Raw genomic sequence first — 23,105 nt, 5'->3', positions numbered from 1 at the left:
AACTTACATCTGTTGCAAAACCACGAGCGATTGCAGGAGATAACATTTGTGACCGTGCACCTCAAAACGAACATAAAGTCGCACATTCTGATGTTGCGTGAGGACTAAAAATAAGTGAAATGGGTCAACCTAGCCGAACTTGACTTTTTCATATTTTCTGAAAGAGCGGGTCTTCCTTTACATTATGCTAAAATATGGTATCATAAAACGGGCAGGAAAGTGTGTTTTTTAGCAGTTTATCTCGAACATTTTAGGTAGAATAGTGTGATTAGGTGTGTCTTTAGAATCCCTTTTTCATTTCTGAAAAACCTTGTCCACACTCTTCACTTTCAACTCTAATAACTTTTGAAAGGATAGTGCTAATGCTTTGAAAGTTGACATCAATTATGGACAGAATGTGTTAATGAGGCACGCTTAATTCCAGTTTAATCTGGTAATCCCTTCATTGTTGCTACTCTGGTGGTTTACTTCCTGTTTTTTGTCCCATTCATCGCACAGCCAGCACGGTTTGGTAAAGATTAAGCGCTTGAATAGACACTGTACTTCAGAGCCTCTTTTCTCAGTTCACACTTTTCCTGAGTTTGTGCTTTCTTTCCAATATTTAGATAGGTTAGGAGAGTCCATTTGATTTGAGTTATACATCATTTTAAAGCTTAAAGTGTGCTCTTTCAGAATATGGTCTTAACTTAAAATTCATGTCTGGCGACTTTTTGTTTGTTTTGAGGTGCAGGGTCACATTTGTAAGCTTTAAGATTAACGCCTTGGTTTAGCAAATAAGGTCCCTGTGTACCATGTAACTCAGGTCTAAGAAGCAAATATGAACAAGTTTGTACCCAAAGCAGAAATTGCAGTGTCAAAGATCACTTAATTAAGATCAGGCGATTATTGGCCCTGTGTAATAATATCAAACATGGACCGACCTACCTCTTGTATAATGGAGACAACAGGATCCGTTTACTAACTCCTCTAGGTTTTTAGGGAATCCCCTGCAGCATTTAATCGCCCACGATATCGCTTATCTTGTTTTCGTTGTCTTTCCTGTTTCCCCTCGGTTTGTTTCACATGGTTTACGTAATGGCTATGACCTTTGATCCCTTCACAAAACGAACACTCCTTTCTATGTCATCATTTAGGAATCAGAGAATCGTTTAACTTATCAGCAGGACGTATGAAAATGAGCAGATAATGCATTATACTGTGTTTGATTCTCCACTTGAGAGCAAAGTGTCATGAAGAAAGTTAACATCATCAATACTCACCATCATTAATTTTAATGTTGATTTTGATATAACATGTCTTCAATACGAACATCCGTTAATCATAATGTTATCACAAATAGAAATTATTTAAGGGAGGGCTTTATAGTGTGTATCAAAGTGTATCAAAATGTAGCACTAGCTTCCAATAAACTAAAGTTTGATAAAGTCTGATAATGTGCATACGATCTGGAGCTTGTACTGAGAAGAATGTACGATTTGTTAACTAATCAGAAATCCGAATACTTCAGTATTTATTCGAAATTCTTTTCTTCCCATGAATTAGTGATAACTGCAATACTTAAACTGTAATATACAAATGGATTTCATGAATGTTAGAGGACTATGGATCTCCCACAGGATGAAGTCAAGCTACGTTACATTGGGCTGAGCTCGGTATCGTTCACATAAAACAAGGAAACACCCCCGCCCCGAAAATCACAAAATCATGAATCGAAAGAAAAGATAAATCACCGGTATATCAGAAAAGTGGAGGGAAATTATCGGTAAGATTACGTGGTGTCCCATTTCGATATAATTTTTTTTTTCGACTTCATTAGGTCATGATTCATCTTTAGCAATGCATGTTGGATTTGTGAAATGGTGTTATTGTAAATGACAGGCCTGGAAAAAAATAAATCGGATATTTTGAAGTTCTTAAAGGTGATTGCGCTTCTTTTTCACATTAGAACTAATATGCTATAGTCGTTTTTCTGCATCCAGACGTTGAAGTCACAAAAATCGTCTTCCTTAAAATTCATGTATGATAATGACAATTTTGTTTGGCAGCCAAACATTAACCGACTTCACGCACATCATAAATGATTCTCTTTCAAAGTGGTCATAGTATAGATTACAAACACTGACTTCATTCCCCGCCACTGTCTGTAGATGGTAGCAGTATATTAAACATTAACTATAAATTCAAGGCGACATGTGTTTGTGCGTTGTGTGTGCATGTGTGTGTGTGTGTGTGTGTGTGTGTGTGTGTGTGTGCGTTAGTGTTAGCATGTATGTTTTGGTATACAGTATGTAATTGCAGGACAATTCGGTGTCACACGATGATCTAAAAGTCTCAATATCTTATACTTATACATTAAAGACATAAAAAGAGGTGAAGAGGTCGAGACTTGATCAAATTTTGATTTCTTGTGACCATGTCTCCGTGGCAAGATGCAATGAAGGGATAATGAATTGCCTTATTTTCGTGTCACATCGTAATAATGTTTCTCCAAGGGAGGAATCCTTTAATAGCCAGTCACTGACCCCCCCCCCCCCCCCCCCGTCTCTGCACACGTGGTCACGGCAGGCTTCCTTAGACAAATTTATTCTTGTCCATATTTTTGGCAGAGCACTTCCTTCTTGTCTAGAGTTCAGCTGGTAGCTCACCGATACTCGTTGATTCCTGATGCTCTCTATCTGGTAGGAATAACTATTGCCCTAAGTGTTAACGTGGGGTGAAATGACTTTGTGTGTCCTTCACTTTGCGTGCCAGTTTTTTCGTTTATAAAATCGGAATGAAAAGCGAAATGAGTTTCATATGACCTTTGCTGAGAGAAGCTTGACAACATTGCAGTATCATGAATTTAGGGATAAGAGAATAGAAGAACATCTGTACTAACGTCCTCCTTGGCAGTTCAGAGTTGAACCACATTGTCTTGATTTGTTCAATGTGCGAGAACGTCTTTTCATGTTTCTGGTGTTGTTTCTTGCACATACTGAGATACATTTGAACGCATTCCGCTTTACCTGTCTTCCAATGCTGGTATCAAGTCTATAAAAGTGATTAAACGGCCTCCTTCTCAACGCTGAAATGCCGAAGCTTGTAGCAGCTTTGATTCTCGCTGTTGGCACTGGATCTTTGTGGGGTAAGTTGATAATTTTTTCCCACTTTATCCACATATTTCTGATAAGACTTCAACCTTCTTATCGCGTAAATTGTTATTCGTGGAAAAATAATATCAACCATCTAAATCATGTAAAATCACGAATTACATCTATGTTGTTATCATTACCCGTTATGTATGTCGGGCAACACAACTCGATGTTAACAATCATTAGCAATATTTTTTTTTTCGAGGTAGAGGACGTGGTCCATAGGGACAACAAAGGGCCTACTACTACCGCAAGTTCAGGGTATGTAATAATGATACGTTACGTACAATTGAATAATAATAATAATAATTGATATGATTTATATAGCGCCAAATCCACTCTGCAGAGTGCTCTAGGCGCGGAAGGAAGAGGAAAGTGAAGGAGATAAAGGACATACAAATATCAAATACATGTAATGAGTAGTCAAATTGAGGCTCTAAACAAGTGAGTTTTAGACTGCTTTTAAAGGAGTCTGATGAAGAACAACATTTTTACGACTGAAGGTAAATTATTCCATAAGGTGGGAGCAGCATGGCCAAAGGAACGTGTGCCCCATATTGTAGTGAATCATGGAATTATCAGAGAACCGGAGTTGGATGAGCGTAGAGATCTAGCAGGGATGTAATTATGGAGTAAGTCAATGTTATACTGAGGAGCAGCGCCCTGAATGCAATGAAAAGTCAGAAGTAAAATCTTAAAAATAATGCGATCTTTGACTGGTAACCAATGAAGTGATCTCAAAATAGGGGTGATGTGAGTATGCTTCTTGGATAGTGTAATGATGCGTGCTGCCGCATTTTGAAGCCTCTGTAGCATGGAGAGCTGAGTTTGTGGTAAGTTAAATAAGACAGAGTTTCCAAAATGAAAACACTTATCATTCAGTGGGATTATTCTCAGTTCAAGTGCTGGGTGGAGAGAAAAATAAGATTGCGTTAAAATGGGTCAAGATTCGTGACACCACATTTTACACATAAAGAAACTTCAGGGTGAAGATATTCTCAAGGAACAATGCTTTTTTTAAATAATTTTCATATGGCAGAAAGCAAGGTGTTCAGAGCTACAATTTGTCGTTTGGTACCGTTCCGTTTGGAACCGGAATGCACTAGAAACACACCCTATGATTCATATATCATACACTTCATTTCTTCATAAATGAAAGCATCTATGTAGGCCCTAGACAATCCTAGGTTACTACCTGTCCATAGGACACAATGCATGCCTACATTTACAAGCAAACATAAAAGAATTTATGAGCTTTTCAAAACAAAATATAGCTGTGATGTGATTTAATTCACACTATAATGCAAGTTTTAATGTGAGTCATTTAATTAAGCCAGCAGTAAAAAAAATATATATTCCCTGATGAGGAAGAAGAAAATACATTTTTCCCATAACATCACTGCTAACAGCGGTTCAAAATGCAGTGTTTTCTAAGTATGAAGACAGCTTGTCTAGAGTGATATGAGTTGGTCAATTTCCTTGTTTAAAGAAATCGTCAATTTCCTCGTTGAGGGAATCAGTTACATGTTTAGAATGGCACAGTTATGAGGAAAGTCTAGATAAAACGGGAAAACAAAACAAACACGAGCATCCGTACTCGGCACTGCGTTTCCACGAAAGGCTTTCCGGTCTGCACCCAGGATCAGAGGATTTTGTCTGAAGCGCCGGAAGAATGTCAATATTGCTTTCACTCATTGCTAGATTCGTGCAAAGCATTTCCAAAGGGTGTCTTTAAAGAGGAATCCACCACAAAAAAAAAACCAACAAATCTTCAAAGGAATGAGCAAACTATTCCCTACAGAACGATACAAAAATGACAAAATCGGAAAAAAAGTAAGGAAGCAATGACACTTTGAAATATCACTTTTTTTTTTGGAAAACATTTCTTGACTAGTCCTTATGGATATTCAATTAAGCATGTTGACAATGTCATGCTCTCACAATTTTTTATTCATTTCGTAATTATACAGAAATGACAAAAATGTGATATTACAGCTGTATGAATATACAATTTACCTTCAAACCATCCAAAGTAAAAATGAACAAAAATGTTGATTCTGACATATGTTGTTTTTAGAAAATGCTTTTACTTTAACATTTTTCCAAACTTCTTACATACCAGGTATGAAAATTTTGAGAGCCTGACATCATGAACTCGCTCATTTGAATATTCATAAGGACTGATCAAAAAATAATATTTTCTGAAAAATATGTGGAAAACTAAAAGGTCATATCTTCACTCATTCATTCATTCATTTTATTTCCACACACGGCCACTTAATTCAGCCACAAGCTGTTTTTCAACAAGTCCGTGCATGTTGATAAAAACAGTTACATCACGTAATACAAAAACATCATAATGCACAAAATCATACTAAAGAGGAAGAAGAAGATGATGAAGAAGATGAAGAGGAGGAAGAAGAAGAAAAAAACACTTGAGCTTACAGGCTACATGTCACATTCTCTACCCCCCCCCCCCCCCACTGACACTACACAAAATCTATATAAGGGCTTTTTACACTTGTGTTTCTTAACCCCGGACTTTCTCTGACCCAGGACTATCGTTAGTCCCGTACCAATTTTTTCAGCTTTTTACACTAGCCAATTAGTCCCGTACTATCTCTTGTCCGGGGCTAAGGAGAAAACTGACCTTTTTACACTCGTATTTCTTAGCCCCGGACTTTCCAAACGACATGAATATTCATAATTACGCTGTGTACTGTACACGTACACGCACGCACCGGCAGCACTTGATTACCTCGTTTCTGATTGGTCAGTGAGGGTCGGACTTCGTCTCCGTCGCTTAGCCCAGGATTATTTTTTCGTTCTGTTTACACTCACTTGCTTGGCACCGCAATTGCGGTGCTAGCACCGCAATTACGGTGCTAACCCCTGCTATTTTGCAGGGCCAGATAGTACCGTACTATCGGTGGGGCTAGCCCACTTTGGCAAAAACGAGTGTAAACAGAAAGTGGGCTAAGGATAGTCCCGTACCAACGGTGGGGCTAAGCCCCCCCCCCCCCCCTTAGCCCCACCGTTGGTCCGGGGCTAAGCAAAATTTTACAAGTGTAAAAAGCCCTATACATGTTTAAACTTTTACATAATAATACACAAACAAATATACACAGAACACATGACTCCATCGCTGAAAACAGTCTCGTTAATAAAAAACAACAACTATATATTCAATTTAAATCTAGTGAAGGACATTTCTTTCAGATTTCTATGCAATCGATTCCATTCTTTAATTCCTCGAAATGAAAAACTCAGTTTCTTAATATTGGTTCGTGGTTTAAATAGCTCAAAACATTTATACACATTTCTTAAGCCATAATAATATTCTTTAAAAACAAAATGTATTATCATCTTAGCATTATCTTATTCAATTTTTGTAATTTTTTGCATCATTCTTTACGAAATAATTTTCTCTTTCTTATAAATTTAATATTTATTTTGGGTTGGACATCCTTTTTTAAGCAGAAGACATTAAAAATCTCTTTAAAAAAAAAAACGCCAAACAAACAACGAAGGAAACAGTATACATTTGTTAGAATGGAGGTTTCGTATTTCGGTATGATTATTAGATAAAAAACTGTTTTACCTCAGAGTAGTATCCGTCCGTTTCATGTGTTCAGGGTTTGAATTCAATATGACACGTATAGAGATTGAAACCCTTATTTTTTTTTGAACAGTAATTTGGCTTCAAATAAAAAAAAAAAAATCAACGATTATAGCTCAGGCATGATTATGAGATTGACTGGCAAATTTCACACATCGCTTTTGTCCCAACATACAGGACTGGTTATTGGACAGTGTGCCTTTCCCGCAGTGCTACCATGCCACCACTGCACTGTAGAGGGGATATCGGATGAAGGTGAATATCTACCGCAGGGATCCCTCCTGCTCTGGACCTGCGACTCTGGCTATGTCATGACTGGGGATGGTGATACTGTGGTCTGGGTGTGCGGACAGAACGATACTTGGCTTCGCCCCGATCCCATTTGCACAGGTAGTGTGATATACAAAGGTTTGGAAGTGGAAAAGAAACGGCAATGCTAAGGGTAAATTCAGGTAACATCGGTAAACATGATCGTCTGAGAACCATTGTCTTCATACTTACTAATTTTTTGTTTTTGTTTTGAAAAGACAATGACAGAGTCTTTGAACATAAGATGCATTTGAAAGGGCTATATCCGTATAAAGTAAGAAAAAATACAGAAGAAACAAATGGACCAAGCAGAACTTGCAGAAATGAGCACAATGACGGTTCTGTATATCGTATTTGCGGTAACATATGAAATAAGCATACTGAAAACTACATCGTGTACAGTGCATGCAAGACATCATTTAAATATTACAGAAACACAACTATGCTATGAAAGCTACTGCCAATCCTTCTTCTTGACCTACAACAAAATGATGACAATGGTGCATGATGACTAATTTCTTTCAAGACACCGTGCAGCATTCTAGTATGTTCTTCCCACAAATTCAATTCAATTCAAACTTTAATTTCGCTTTTTTTTTCCAACAGAATGTACAAGAAACAATATGATACGTTTTACATGCGAGTCGTTGATAATATACATAGTCAAACAGGGATAACATCATGTTCATATCTGCATGTTTAGTACAAAAAGAAACATACACTCTATTTATACACTCTGTGAAAAAAAGTGGAGGTACCCACTCAAAAGACTATGCGTGTAACATGTGGGCACCTCTGTGGGAAAGGGGGAAGGAGGGGAAGTAAAGGGGGGGGGGGGTGAAAAACTTACAACTACAAAGAGTGCGGGAAACTTGGAAAGTCGGGAATAGAAAAAAAAGAAAGAAAAAGAAAGAAAGAAAAAAGAAGAAAAAGAAAGCAAAAGTGTGAAAAAAGTGAACAGAAAATGGGGAGAAGAGGAAGGGAGAGAGGAAAAGAGAGAGAGAGAGAGAGAGAGAGAGAAAGCCTAAATTATTTTGATGCCTACACCAAGGGGCGAAGCCCACAGAGACAAATACAGAGACAGAGACCAATAAAAGTAACAAAGCACCCGAAATCTTAATAATCAGCGCAAACATTTGAAATCATATCTTTGAAATTATGCATATAATTACAGTATATACAGATATATATTATAATAATTATTCCCACTTAATATAACAAACTGAATTCATTCAGTTTCGCTCAATTGTACGACTCTTTTTTTTATTGTAATCCTTGCTTACGATAAAGTTTCTTTAATCTTTGTAGCTGCACTCTATAATGTAGGCTTATCACTCTTAGCTTACATATGTCAAATGTGTACTAATACGAAAGCACGTGAAGGTAAATCGTGAAATTACAAAGAGTGAATGTTTAACGTAAAAATCTCAAATTTTAGTCTATTGTAGATGGTAGCGTCTTTCAAGTCTTTGTTCCATGTTGTAATCGTACAGTATGAGGGTCATTCCCCGATGTTTTTTCTTTTGTTTTGTTTTGTTTTCCCTTCACCAGAAATATCTTGCCCTGATCCGTCCATTCCTGCGAAAGGATCAATAAGTGGAGGGCGCCAGCATTGGTATCCCAAAGGAACAAACGTGTCCTACGAATGTGATTCCGGCTACTCATTCTCGATAGGCTCTTCAGCGAATATAACGTGTGGGGCCGATGGAGAGTGGACATTCAACGGGGCAGTTTGTAAAAGTGAGTTACATTCCGCACCTTCTTCCATTGTTAGGTAATTATTGAGATAAACATAAGGAAGAAAACAATCAATGTAAACCCGTTTAAGCTCTCTTTACCATGCAACACTTTTAAGTGAGCTTTTTTTAAAATCGTTTTCTCTATTTTTCTTTCTTATCAATAACGGCAATATCTCTGATTCATACTTCGCCTTATTTTTTTCACATTTTGTTTCTAGTTGAGTGCCCTGCATATTACGAGGAGCACAACAACGTATGCTTTAATGAATTTACGTCAGATTGGGTTGATTGGGGAAGGGCCCGCGAGACATGCGACAAGAGTGGAGAGATCCTGGCACTTGCAAAGGACAGTGGCACCCATACTCATTTGGAGAGCATGGTCAGCAGTGGCAATTACTGGATCGGAGCACAGGAAGGCAGGGACTGGAAGTGGGCATCGGGTGAGATAAATTCGTCGATATTCATCATACCTCTCATATAGTTTGAAATACTTGCCACTTATTTTACCAGTTGATGCATATGTCCTTTACATTTTGAAACATGCCGGCACCTTGCGCTCCTTCAACTCCTTGATTTTTGGAAGAAACATTGGGTAATATTGTTATAAACAGCAATTATTTTCTCAAGGGAGGATATTTTGCCACTTCTTGAGAATAGATCTATGTAGTTTCTCCCATGTGTGTTATATGCCCCTGTACCATTCCTGTATGCTCATCAAACATAATTAATTCAAGGAAAAGCAAAGGTAACACACACATGCGCCCCCACGCACAGACAGACACACAGGCTTGAAACAAAGTCTTCTTTATTATAGACTTCAAATGGAGCTTAAACTCCCATGTTCCAGGTTTATAGCTGCAACGGGAAATTAGAAAATAAATAGGTTCGTTTAACTATATGAAGACAAGAAAACTTAAAATTGAAAGCGCGAGTGAAGAACCATAATGTATATAAATCTTTTGAACCGTTAGTTGTAGCTTTAAGTCCTCGAAGAACTTCTCTCCCCCATCCCCTTTATTTCTCTAATGAAGTATCTACAAGAGCATATGAATTTGGATATTTCCATGGACAGATGAATCGTATATTCAAAGACTGTTCTGGAATGAAGGTGAGCCGAACGGTCAAAACGAGCGGTGTGTGGAGCTTAGGAACTCTACTGAAGGCAGGTTCTACTGGAACGACAAGGATTGCTATCATAAACATGGCTTTATTTGCCAAGAAGGTAAACCACTGATATCATAGAAAAGAAAGGCCTTGGGCCTTATTCTTTCTTTCTATTGGTGTATTAAAATCTCTTCATCATTCATTCCTGTTGAGTGTCTGTGAATCTTGTATACGATTTCACGAATTCGCACATAGAGTCGCTTAGCACTTTACTGAGCTGCTATGACGAGAATACACGAACTCAGCACTTCTGAAGTCCACATTTTATACTATACCATTGTATTATACGCATTATAGTCATGATTATAATACATTATAAAACGGAATATATTTTGCTTTATACAGGTGGTATGATGACAACAAGTAATCAAATTCATTTGGATGGAATTGTGCAATTCACTGAGAGTATTTATAATTTTGTGACTCGTCTGAGTCACTTCTTCAGCTCCAAGTAGCTGTCGAGAATTCACCCGTGATGAATACATGAGAGATGTCAGTCGATGTGTGGACGATTTTATGTAGTTAAAAATAAGGAATTAAAGCAAAAAGCCACAAACCACACAATCCAAACCGAGCCAAACCAAACCAAACCAAACCTAAGCAAACCAAACCAAATAGATATTGAATAGTCGAAATCTAGTCCACTCAAATACTGTGTACTTCCGCAAAAGTGAGCACAAGCCAAATCAGTTGTTTGATTTGAAATAAATGCAGTTTGAATTATCAATATTAAAACATTGGGTAACCAAAACTTAGACAGAAAAGAAACACTTCAAAAGTGCTCACGCTATCAGAGCAAACAGAAATGACTTGGCCATGATATCTAGATCAGGATTGACTCTATAATTATCATAAAATGCAAAGGAAAAAGCTTTGCTTTATCATGTTTGTGATTGTATATGTTACGGCTGAGGGCACGTAACATCCGTCAAATTTATCTATCAAGCAAATCATGAACAAAGAAAAATGTCAGTGTTTGACAAAGAGATTTTAGTGGCAATAAGCACAGAGCAGTTTCTGAAAAGAGAAATAATTTTGATCTGTTTCAGATGGTCCTTGTACCGGCGATATTAATGAAGGTGACTGGTTCAATAAAACATTTAATGACAAGTGCTATAGTTTCATCGGCGGCAACTACACATGGCACGAGTCACGAGACGCCTGTACATCGATAAACGGTTCTCTGGTGGAGATTTTAGATCTTAGCACCCAGGAATTCTTGTCTTCTATTGCATCACTTTGGCAGTCCATGTATTCTTCCGAGTTCTGGATAGGAGCGTTCGAAGATACCAACGATGATGGAAGGTCTTGGTTTTGGGTGGACAGTAAGTAAATATTAATTGTTTGCTGATTCTCAGTTTGTTTGATACTTGAATACATTCAAATGACATTAATAACACCCCCTTCACACTATAATGTGACACTGAAATTTGCCCCTGAAGTATACAGTTGTTATTATACCATATATGCCATTGCGCCTATTCTCTCCTTTTTTTTCAATGCCCGCTCTCGTTCATTTGTACTTGTATATGTGACCCTTCATCATAAAACAACAAAAAGTCACCAGACATGGATTTTTAAGTTAAGAGCAGTTTCTAAAAGAGCAGACTCCCTAAGCTTTAAAATGATGTATAGTTCAATTAAAATGTACTCTCCTAACCTATCTAAATGTCGGTAAGAAAACACACACTCTGGAAAAGTGCGAACCAAGAAATGAGGCTCTGAAGTACACGGTGTCTATCTGTCTATTAATGCGCTTAATCTGTACCAAACCGTGCTAGCTGTGAAATGAAGGATGATCAGATTAAGTTGAAATTGAGCATGCTGTATGAACATATTCTTTCCCTGATAAAGGTCAACTTCCAAAACAGTAGCTTTTTCCCGTCGAAAGTTATCAGACTTGAAAGTGAAGAGTGTGCAAAGGGCTATCAAGAAATAACAAGGGTCCTCTAAGACATACCTGATCTCACTACTCTACAAAAAAGAGTTGTAGAAAAACTGCTGAAAATGGACTTTCCCATTCATTTTATGATCCCAAATCTAAGAATAATGCAAAAGAAGGGTAGTTCTTTCAGAAAGAATGAAAAGCTCAATTATGACCCCGTTGACCCGTTTCACTTTTTTTTTTGAGATTTCACGTAAAATCAAAGGGTGCGACTTTTTCTTCGTTTTGTTATGCAGGGTCACATAATAATTTATGTACACATCCTTGCAATATATTGAATACAGGTTGTATTCCAGGTTGTATGTATCCTCTGAGGTTCCCATATCATACAAGCTTTTTTTTTATTGGGACCCTCCATTAAATTTCTTTCCTTTTTCAGTTTGTATTTTGCATAACGATATTCCAAAATCTTATCATGTTTTCTTCATTTTGTTACTCACCATTACATGTACTTTGTTACTTTAGCTTTTTTGCAACTATCAAAAAAATGTTCTGCTTATACATTGCATATGTGACAGTGCACCTCAAAACAAACAAAAAGTCGCCAGATATGAGTTTTTAGTTAAGACCATATTCTGAAAGAACAGACTTTAAGCTTTAAAATGATGTATAACTCAAATCAAATGGACTCTCCTAACCTATCTAAATATTGGAAAGAAAGCACAAACTCAGGAAAAATGTGAACTGAGAAAAGAGGCTCTGAAGTACAGTGTCTATTCAAGCGCTTAATCTTTACCAAACCGTGCTGGCTGTGCGATGAATGGGACAAAAAACAGGAAGTAAACCACCAGAGTAACAACAATGAAGGGATTATCAGATTAAACTGAAATTAAGCATGCCTCATTAACACAGTCTGTCCATAATTAATGCCAACTTTTAAAGCAGTGGCACTATTTTTTCAAATGTTATTAGAGTTGAAAGTGAAGAGTGTGGACAAGGTTTTTCAGAAATGAAAAAGGGATTCGAAAGACACACCTAATCACACTATTCTGCCAAAAATGTTCAAGATAAACTGCTAAAAAAACGCACTTTCCTGCCCGTTTTATGATACCAAATTTTAGCATAATGTAGAAAAAGACCCGCTCTTTCAGAAAATATGAAAAAGTCAAGTTCGTCTAGGTTGACCCATTTCACTTATTTTCAGTCCTCACGCAAAATCAGTGTGTGCGACTTTATGTTCGTTTTGAGGTGCACGGTCACATATAATTTTCTCTGCTTATGTGATGGAAATAAAAAAAAGATGAATTTAAACTGTCCCGATTTTGTCTAAATCGCACTTTTACTGAAATTAAATCTTGTTTTACTATCAATCCTTTAATTGATTTCCTCATTAAGATCCACCAATAACTTTTTTCACAATACTATGTTATCATGAGGAAATGACATCAATTACGTGACTTGTTCCATTAAAAAATTGTAGATCTCCATTTATTCATCGATAAACAAACTCTTCGACCCCCCTGGTCATCAAATTATTAAAGTTTAAAAAAAAATCAAGTAAACATGCAGAGTGTGAGGCCTGTGAGAAACAGACACGTCACATTGTTTGTTGTTTATCTTGGACAGGATTCTAAGGAAATTTGACATTCCTGTTATTCCGCTTCCTTCAACACGTTAAAATAAGATAGAACAATAAACTGCTACCTTAAACGTAGCTTCGAAGTTTTTTTTTTTTCGGTCTACGCCTATATCATGGAGAATATGTATACATGTACATATATGTGACCGTGTATCAAAAACAAACAAAAAGTCGCACACATTGATTTTGTGTTAGGGCTGAAAATAGGTGAAATGGGTCAACCAAGCCAATCTTGATTGTTCATACTTTCCAGAAGAACAATTAGTCTTCTTCCACATTATACTAAAAATTGGAATCAACAAACAGAACAGGACATAATTATTGTGTTTTGTAGCAGTTTTTTATCGAACGCTTCTTGGTAGAATAGTGTGATTTTTAATTTCTCATAGAGTCCTCTTTTCATTTCGTAAAACCCATGTCCATCATTTTGAAGCCAAAAATCTGCTCTTTCAGAATCTGCTCTTAACTAAGAACCCATGTCTGGCGACTTTTTGTTTTGTTGGTTTTGTGATGAAGGGTCATATAGTATATATATATCTATATATGTAACATGAAGAGTTTGTTCGCAATAACCGATAAGTCCATATTTGCCAAGTAGAGATATTTGCGATTAAAGGTCAAGAAAAATAAAAAGAATAATAAGAAAATGTTTGCTTCTTTTGACCAGAACTTGAAAAATATACCTTTATATGCAGTGACCAATATATCATTTCAAAGTATTATGTTTGTACTTTATGACAAAGACCGCACTTCAAAATCTTCAAAATGAACTTATCGGTATTTGCGAACAAACTCTTCATATATATATATATATATATATATATATATATAAATGAAGAGTTTCTTGGCAAAAACCGATAAGCTCCATTTTCGAAGATTTTGAAGTACGGTCTCTGCCAAAAAGTACAAAATAATACCTTTTAAATGATACATTGGTCACTACATATAAAGACACATTTTTTAAGTTATGGTCAAAAGAAGCATTTTTTTTTTTGTTATTCACTTTATTTTTCTTTGACCTTTAATCGCAAATATCTCCATTTGGCAAATGTGGACTTATCGGTTTTTTGCAAACAAACTCTTCATATCCTTGCTAGCTGTGTAATGAAAGGGATAAAACTGAGGATGTAAACCTCAGGAGCAACAACAATGAAGGTATCATCAGATTAAGCTGAAATTGAGCATACGTTATTAACACAATCTGTCCTGAATAATACCAACTTTCAAGCAGTAGCATTATCCATTCAAAAGTAATTAGACTTGAAAGTTAAGAGTGTGCAAAGGATTTCAAGTAGGGAAAATGGGCCTCTATACCTCGTGATTCTACTCTCCCCTCAAAAAAGGGTTGTAGAAAATCTGCTGAAAAAAAAAAACAAACTTTTAATTGTTTTGTTTGTTTTGTTTTGTTTTTGTTTGTTTTGTGGATCATGGTCACATAAATGTATATAATAAATATTATATGATAAATCTTATATATAATGACTCTTGACACCTTCAGTGTCTTTCTCTTAATGTTAGGGTATCTTCGATATCATCTCAATTACACATGAATTTGTTTATTCAAAAGAGAGGACAAACTATGTATTTCGTAAATTATGTAAATTTTGTATTCGTCTCATTTAAATACAGATACCAGAGTGATAACAAGCCAATGGGACGACCGAGAGCCTAGTAATGATCATGAGAAATGCATTGAGATGCGTCAGGACAAAAGATTCCAGTGGAATGACGAACCATGTGATCACGTGAGAGGACATTTCTGCCAGAGAGGTATTCAGAAACAGAGAAAATACGGTGTAAAGGAGTCTTCATGAAAATTGAATGCATGAATCAATGGTATGCTTCTTTTTAGAAATGCTTTCAAACATGTAAATACATTTGATGATTGACTTATTGTGCTAAAGCCATCCATTAAGTAGGATATAAATCCTTTAAAATAATATTTCTGAAAGAAAGGAATAAGAGAAAAGAAAGAGTTATTACCTGAAAGAATTTTGTGTGATTCAGTTCACAAATCTGCCGTTAATATGAGAACTAAAAATTGTTCTTGAGAGCTATGAAAGCCCCATCTCATTTTGTTTGACTTACGCAGTGTACGGTGTGTGTGTGTGTGTGGGCCAACAGACCACCAACAGACTACATTTGCAATAGTGCTTGCAATGCCACGTTCCTAAACAATCATCGATTTATACCGTATATAGAGGGTAATTGTGACTGTGCACCTCAAAACGAACATAAAGTCGCACCCAATGATTTGCGTGAGGACTGAAAATAAGTGAAATGGGTCAACCTAGCCGAACTTCACTTATTCATATTTTCTAAAAGAGCGGTCTTCTTTTACATTATGCTAAAATTTGGTATCATAAAACGGGCAGGAAAGTGTGTTTTTTTTTAGCAGTTTATCTCGAACTTTTTTGTAGAATAGTGTGATTAGGTGTGTCTTTAAAATCCCTTTTTCATTTCTGAAAAAACCTTGTCCACACTCTTCACTTTCAACTCTAGTAACTATTGAAAGGATAGTGCAACTACTTTGAAAGTTGGCATTAATAACCATGAACAGAATGGGTCAATGAGGCATGCTTAATTTCAGTTTAATCTGATAATCCCTTCATTGTTGTTACTCTGGTGGTTTACTTCCTGTTTTTTTTTTCTCATTCATCGCACAGCCAGCACGGTTTGGTAAAGATTAAGCGCTTGAATAGACACTGTACTTCAGAGCCTCTTTTCTCAGTTCACACTTTTCCTGAGTTTGTGCTTTCTTTGTAATATTTAGATAGGTTAGGAGAGTCCATTTGATTTGAGTTAACATCATTTTAAAGCTTAAAGTTTGCTCTTTAAGAATATGGTCTTAACTAAAAATTAATGTCTGGCGACTTTTTGTTTGTTTTGAGGTGCAGGGTCACAATAAGTGTCCATCAAACTAAAGCTATACACTGATGTTGCAACAACTATACATTGTAAGGGTAACAGTTATTGTATTATTAAAGGGGATGGCTAGTAACTGATCAGTGGGAATCAGTGGGAATGCTGGAGGATGTTGTTGCAATCCTTGTGGGATTCATTAACTTGATATATCTATTATTGTGTGAAAATTATTTGCTTCAGAATGGTCTCATATTCTTCAAATTGAAAAAAACTAGCCAATGTGTAAGAATGTATGTTACACATTTGGAGACAATTACTTCCTGGAACTATTTCTTTTTATTTTAACTGTCATATCACAAGCGGTGCACCCATGAAATTTAAGCTGAATTATGTATTTATTTTGGAGCAAGCACCATGAGCGCCTGACTTGGCGGATACCGGCGCTATACAAGACTTCATCATCATCATCATATGCAAGTAATGTGTAGTTTAATGTTTCCAGGTTAGCATGCCTGTACAGTGACGGGGCCTTAAACTGCACATTACCTGAATATGATACCATTCTGAAACAAATAATTTTCACACAACAATAGCAATATAATGTACTTTTAAATGAATCCCACAAGGATTGAAACAATCATCCTCCAGCATTCCCACTGATCAGTTACTAGCCATTCCCTTCAAATGATTTCAAAGAGCATATTCTTTGAGAATCCCTGAAACAATGTTTATTAGTATATTCTGAGTTTGGACATAAGTGCTAATAACAATGGCATCGGAATAATTATGACTAGAATGTTGTGAAACTTTTACAATCTAAAACGATACATAATCCATGGGTCAATTACTATTATGTTTGCAAGGACTGGTGGCGTGCGGTGACCCTGGAGCTCCAGGTCACGGTGTGAGGGCGCCAGACGATACGTCTTCATTCCTCGATGGCGCCACGGTTAACTTCCGCTGTGATCCTGGCTACCAGTTGAACGGCTCCGCGTCAATCACCTGTCTTACGAACGGGATTTGGGATGGTGCTAGGCCGTTTTGTGAAGGTAATCTATAGATATAAGTAGCAGTTAATTGTAGATCAAAAATGTTCCTTATTTCCCTTATGTTGGGCTTTTCCTTCTACCACCCTCAAGATGCATCGTTATAGAACATTGCTTATAAAACTTCTCAATATTCCCGGTTTGTTTGTTCTGCATAACATAGGCCTATAATCTGTACATAAGGCATGCATCCTTTTAATGATTTGGACTATTTGTAGATTAATTCGTTATAATTTTGTCGCAAACAGTGATTGCACAATAGATGGAAATACGTCTTCCTAGTATTATCTTGAAAGCATACATTTTTTTGGTGTTAGACATTCCATCTTTTTGATAACATTAAAGGACAAGTCCACCTTCATATACATGTGGGTTGGATGAATGCAGCAATATTTGTAGAACACATCAGTGAAAGTTTGGGGGTAAATCGGACAATCCGTTAAAAAATTATAAATTTTTAAAGTATCTGCACAGTCAATGCTGGATGAGAAGACTACTAGATTGTATGATGTCACATGCGTACAACGTTATAAGGAAAATATAAAGAAAATTTCACAAAACGTTTCTTTTTGAAAAAAAGTGCACATTTCCTCGACTTGTCACTGACGTATGTTAAGGGTAATATTATTCCCCTTACCTTCTGAAAGAGGGAAGTCAAGTGTTCTTTTATTATGCGAGAAAAGTGAAAATATCTTGAATTTTCCTTATACTTTCTTTATGTAGTTGTACACATGTGACATCACAAGCTGTAGTAGTCTTCTCATCTAGCAGTGACTAACAAAAACTTCAAAAATTTATAAATTTTAAACGGATTGTCCAATTTTCTTCAAACTCTTGCTGATGTGTTCTATTAATATAGCTGCATTCACTTGATCCACATGTCTATGAAGGTGAACTTGTCCTTTAACTAATACAAATCATTTTATCTGTAGACCAAAATGAGAACAGATACTACAGAAGCTGTCATGCCGGAAATAGATTTCCATGGAGGTTCAAATTCAATCAATTTCTCTATTGATCATTAGCGCTTATCGGCATTGACAGTGATAAATATCAAGAAAAAAATCACAAGCATGAAAATACGAAGAGAACCAATATATTAGGAAGAATATACATATTGAAATGATAGGTTCAGAAGTGGTGAATAATTTCGATTCTGTTTGATTTGTGATGTGGAAAGCTTTGGAATAAACTAATTCGATCTTTTGGGTCTTCATCAAGCACAGCCGTAAATTGTTCAGGAGATCCACAGAATGTTGACGATGCAAACTTCACAGTAACGTCGAGAAAATTTAGAGGTATGACGACATATTCGTGCTTGGAAGGCTTTCTACCAACTGCACCTCCCGTGAGTTACTGTCAGGCGGATGCCTCATGGAGCAAGCCCAATTTCTCATGCTCAGGTAATCGGAATTGCGTAGTTCTTTGTGCTCGGAAGACTCTCTGTAAAGGATCTTTGTATTAAGTATAATGGACACAGTTATGAAAAGTTAGAATTGAGTCCAAATGCGTTTACCCATGCAGAAAATTAGACTCAAAAGGTCCGCATAAAAGTTAAAGAACATGCTTATTAACGAAAACGGATAATATTAAATCAACCAAAAAAACAAAAACAAAAACAAAAACAAAAACAAACAAGCAAACAAACAATCTGAACGACATTGAAATTAGGACAGGTTGTGCCAAGAAGATCTATCTCCTGATTCCGTAATTAAAAGAAGTTCAATGAAAATGATTATCATTACTCACGTTTCAGGAAAAAAAAAACTTTGACCTTATGTCTGCTCATTTGTTCGAGTTACGTTGGTAATACGGGTCAAATATTGTTCTGATTGGTCAGTAGTAAAGTTATGTGCTTAAGGTGCAAAATCTTCGCATTAGGGTACTGTCGTGGCGGCAAGGCTCAAATTTTTTTACATATATATGTATGAACTCAGTCAAAGTTGAAATTACATGTCCAATATGTTATCATGTTTATTTTTTTTTCTCACTTCAAAGCCATTCCTACTCTGCCGAGTTCAACGACTCCACTTCTGACCAACGGTCCGAAAACTTCACGGACATTGTCAAGAACAGGTAATATGACGATAATGAGAAAAATGTTATGGGAGCATTTACTAAGGAGAGTGAACGTCTCGGTTTTCGTTGACTTATCATTGTGAGAAAATAGAAATGAAAAACTAGGATTTTCCCCTCAAAACTAAATCCAGCGGGATACAATGAGAACCCACTAGGCATGCATGACTGTAATTTGATCGACCCCTGAGTAATTCCAGGCTGGCTATATAACTCTCTTTCGCTAAGCAGCTTCGCAGGTATCATAGAAAATGTGCTTGTTTGCTGAAAATATATCATTCAATGCATATGAATTATTAAGAGAAATAGAGAGAACAGAAAGAAAATGTGTTGATATCTTAAATCATTAAATCATGCTGCTAGACAGGTTTTCTCTATAACATTATGGGGCATTAATCCTATGGGACATGAAACCATCGCATGAAAATTCTTTGGAGCCTGTAAAATAGAAATCCAGCGGATTTAGCACCTGTTGGGAAGCACCTCTTCATGAACTTCAGATATGTTTACAAAGATTATAAGGGTTGCAAAATATTACCTTATTTTTTATTTTCTGTTACTACCGAATCTCTGTGCAGCAGAACCTCATGCTCCCCTAATTTCTAACGAGCATGAATACAAATTTCGTACAATATTGTTTGTGACCGTGCATCACAAAACCAACAAAAAATCGCACCCCTGCATTTCCCTGAGGACTCAAGAAAGGTGAAACGGGTCAACGATTCGAAAGTCAGTATGAGTTTTCTATATTTTCTGAAAGTGCTATCATTTTTCTACTTTATTCCAGAGTTTGGAATAAAAAAAAATAAATGGAAAGGTTGGTTTTGAGCAGTTTGTCTGTAACCCTTTTTTTGTAGAGTAATGTGAGCAGGCGAGTCTTGGAGGCCCTTCTCAAAAATCCTTTCCAAGCTCACCACTTTTAACTCTGATAACTTTCGAAATGATAATGATAATGCTTTCAAAGTTAACATTCACCATGGACAGAATGTTGTGATAAAGGATGCCGAATTTCAGCTTCATCTGATACTCTCTTCGTTGTTGCCCCTGTGGTTTACACCCTATTTTTTGTCACATTCATCGCACAGCTAGCACAGCTTACTATAGATCAAGAGCTTGAAGAGACCCTGTACTTCAGAGCCTCTATTGTCAGTTCACACTTTTCCAGAGTGTGTGCATTCTTTCCAATATGTAGATACATTAGAAGACTCTATTTGACTAGAGTTACACATTATTTTAAAGCTTAGAGTCTGCTCTTTCAGAATCTGCCCTTTAACAAAAATCCCTGGCTAGCAAATTTTTGTTTGCTTTGTGGTGGAGGGTCACATTTATTTTGAAACACGTATTAGAGTACTGGAAATCCCCCGAACAATATATATATATTTTTTTTCAGACGTTCTGTCCACTACTGTTGAGCAAGAAACGACCACACTAAGCCAATCACTGCCATTAACATCAGGTAAAGAATAGAAGGCAATTGTGACAGAAAGTGTTTTATCACATAAATTGATTGCTTTGATAAATGGCCTTCAATGTAACTTTGAATACAATTGAGCTGATCGTGAGATTCATGTCAACGAGTATGTTGTTTATTTATGCATTCATTTGTCTTTACTCTTGGTTAGTATTTACCTCTCAGAAAATACAAAGTGTCTCTCTTTCATACACTTTAACCAAAGACATGTACCGAGTAAGCCTTGCAGGGTGACTATCAGTTGTGGGTACAACGGAGACATCATGGTCACGATAGATACCGACCGTTGTCTGGTTGAACATAAATGCCTGCATTTTAAGAGAGACTGCTTACACTCATATTCACACGCAACCTTTTCTTCGCAGAAAGTCATGCATGGGGAACTTTAGATTTGCGATACGAACGTTTAGACGACACTTGCGTTGGCCATAATTCCTCTCTCTCCTTATTGCGTCGTCAGAAACTTTAGTTTAAACAATACGCAAAGACGCAACTCTTATGAAAAGTAAAATGGCGCTCCCATGTGATCCGTGCATCAAGAACATGTATAGCTCTCTGCGTCATGAATTGAGCGGACGTAAAAATGGCCCGGAACCGACCGTTCAAACTCAGACGACGCAAGGTCGAAAGTCCGCGTCGCGAAAACCTAAAGGTCCCTAATACTCCAGATACTATTACTATTACTATTACTATTACTATTTCTATTTCTATTAATGTCACTATCGTAAATTATTGCTTCTTTTGACCACAACTTAAAATATGTACCTTTATATATGTAGCGACCAATATATCAATTAAAAGGTATTATTTTGTACTTTATGACGGAGACCGTACTTCAAAATCTTCAAAAATGGATATATCGGTTTTTGCGAACAAACACTTCTATTACTATTACTATTACTATTACTGTCACTATTACTATTACCATTTCTATTACTATTACTATTACTATTACTATTATTACTACTAGTACTATCCTAATACTCAACCCTTTTCGAAAAAGACAATGGTTTTAATATAGGCCTAATGAAGACAGTGATATGGAATTTGTGTCGACAAATTATATCATTCCACTTATTTCCCGTCCTGATTTCTTTCAACATACTTACAGTAATAGCTGGCACCACTATGGCCATTCTATTCCTCATCTTTGCCCTTCTGGCTGCGGTATTTGTAGTGCTAAAACGAAGGTATGTATGCTGATTTTGTATATAGGTGCAACCTAAAATGTGACGTCATCCAAATGATTGAAATACAATGGATTGAAAGTCAGGTATATTTACAATATAATAAAAAATGAAACTCAATTTTTTGCGAAAATAGAAATCCTCTTCCTCCTTATTTAATCATTTCTTGATTTACTTAAACACGTTCAATGATTTTTTTTGTGTGTTTTTTAATTGGGTAATACATGATTGTGAATTATTACACTATACAACAAAGCGAAACATAATATATGATATCATTTCAAATCTTAAAATGTATGCTTCCCATGGCATCATGATATAATGTGTAACTGAACAAGTTGAAACTTCAGCTCCAACCGTCGTCGCATGAATTGATCTAAACAACTTATTGTCTATTTACATGTTTGATTTCCTAGGAATCGCCAGGTGGTAAAGTCCGACACAATTCAATACTTGGAAGAACGGGATGGCCATCATCATACCTCTGAGAACATCTACAACCTTTCCAACTACGACGTGATCTCTGATTTGACAGCAGGAGAAACTAACCCCGCACCAAACAGCTCTCATGGTGCCGAATTAAGTGGACATGACAACTTTGGAGGCAACGAGGATGTTATGGTCGATAATGAACTGTACATTGCCACTGTTGAGCATACATGTTAGGAAAATGCGTAAAAAAAGTCTAAATATAATGCATGTATTTCACAGTGTTGTATGGAGAAACTCGCCAAACTCTAATATACCACTGTTGAAACTATTATCATCTTTTTATGTCGTTGCAAGGTGTAGATAATTAAAGACATCCTTTTCGACTGCAGGCAGCGAAAAAAATACATTACCTAAACGGTGCTAAATATGGTAAATTATGGAGTAAGCTAGTTAGTTTATTCTGGCTATATTAGAACTGTGGTTCCTTATTTCGAAAGTTCGTTATCACGATGGTTTGTTAAGCCCTATTTCACAATTGGTGT

General features: G+C 36.5%; 1 protein-coding gene across 1 annotated transcript; it reads left to right on the top strand.

Moving 5' to 3' along the window:
- Positions 1 to 2,677: 2,677 nt before the first annotated feature.
- Positions 2,678 to 22,797, top strand: LOC139708299 (CUB and sushi domain-containing protein 3-like). Its single transcript, XM_071620266.1, has 13 exons — positions 2,678 to 3,124; positions 6,928 to 7,140; positions 8,611 to 8,799; positions 9,017 to 9,238; positions 9,871 to 10,020; positions 11,012 to 11,287; positions 15,116 to 15,256; positions 17,215 to 17,400; positions 18,624 to 18,800; positions 19,396 to 19,473; positions 20,864 to 20,929; positions 22,056 to 22,134; positions 22,548 to 22,797. Exons 1-13 carry the CDS (start codon positions 3,070 to 3,072, stop codon positions 22,795 to 22,797), a joined length of 2,082 nt encoding a protein of 693 aa, XP_071476367.1. The 5' UTR covers positions 2,678 to 3,069.
- The last annotated feature ends 308 nt before the right edge of the window (positions 22,798 to 23,105 follow it).

This window comes from Diadema antillarum, unplaced genomic scaffold (assembly GCF_040938485.1).
Source record: "Diadema antillarum isolate AM-2024a unplaced genomic scaffold, OU_Dant_1.0 seq00001324_RagTag, whole genome shotgun sequence".
In the NCBI taxonomy this organism is placed as follows: domain Eukaryota; kingdom Metazoa; phylum Echinodermata; class Echinoidea; order Diadematoida; family Diadematidae; genus Diadema; species Diadema antillarum.
This window is presented reverse-complemented; position numbering and strand designations above follow the sequence as displayed.

Coding starts and splice junctions, on each gene's coding strand:
- LOC139708299 (XM_071620266.1), top strand. CDS start 3,070: ATGCCGAAGCTTGTAGCAGCTTTGATTCTCGCTGTTGGCACTGGATCT. Junction 7,141..8,610: donor CCCCGATCCCATTTGCACAG/GTAGTGTGATAT, acceptor TCCCTTCACCAG/AAATATCTTGCCCTGATCCG. Junction 11,288..15,115: donor GTCTTGGTTTTGGGTGGACA/GTAAGTAAATAT, acceptor ATTTAAATACAG/ATACCAGAGTGATAACAAGC.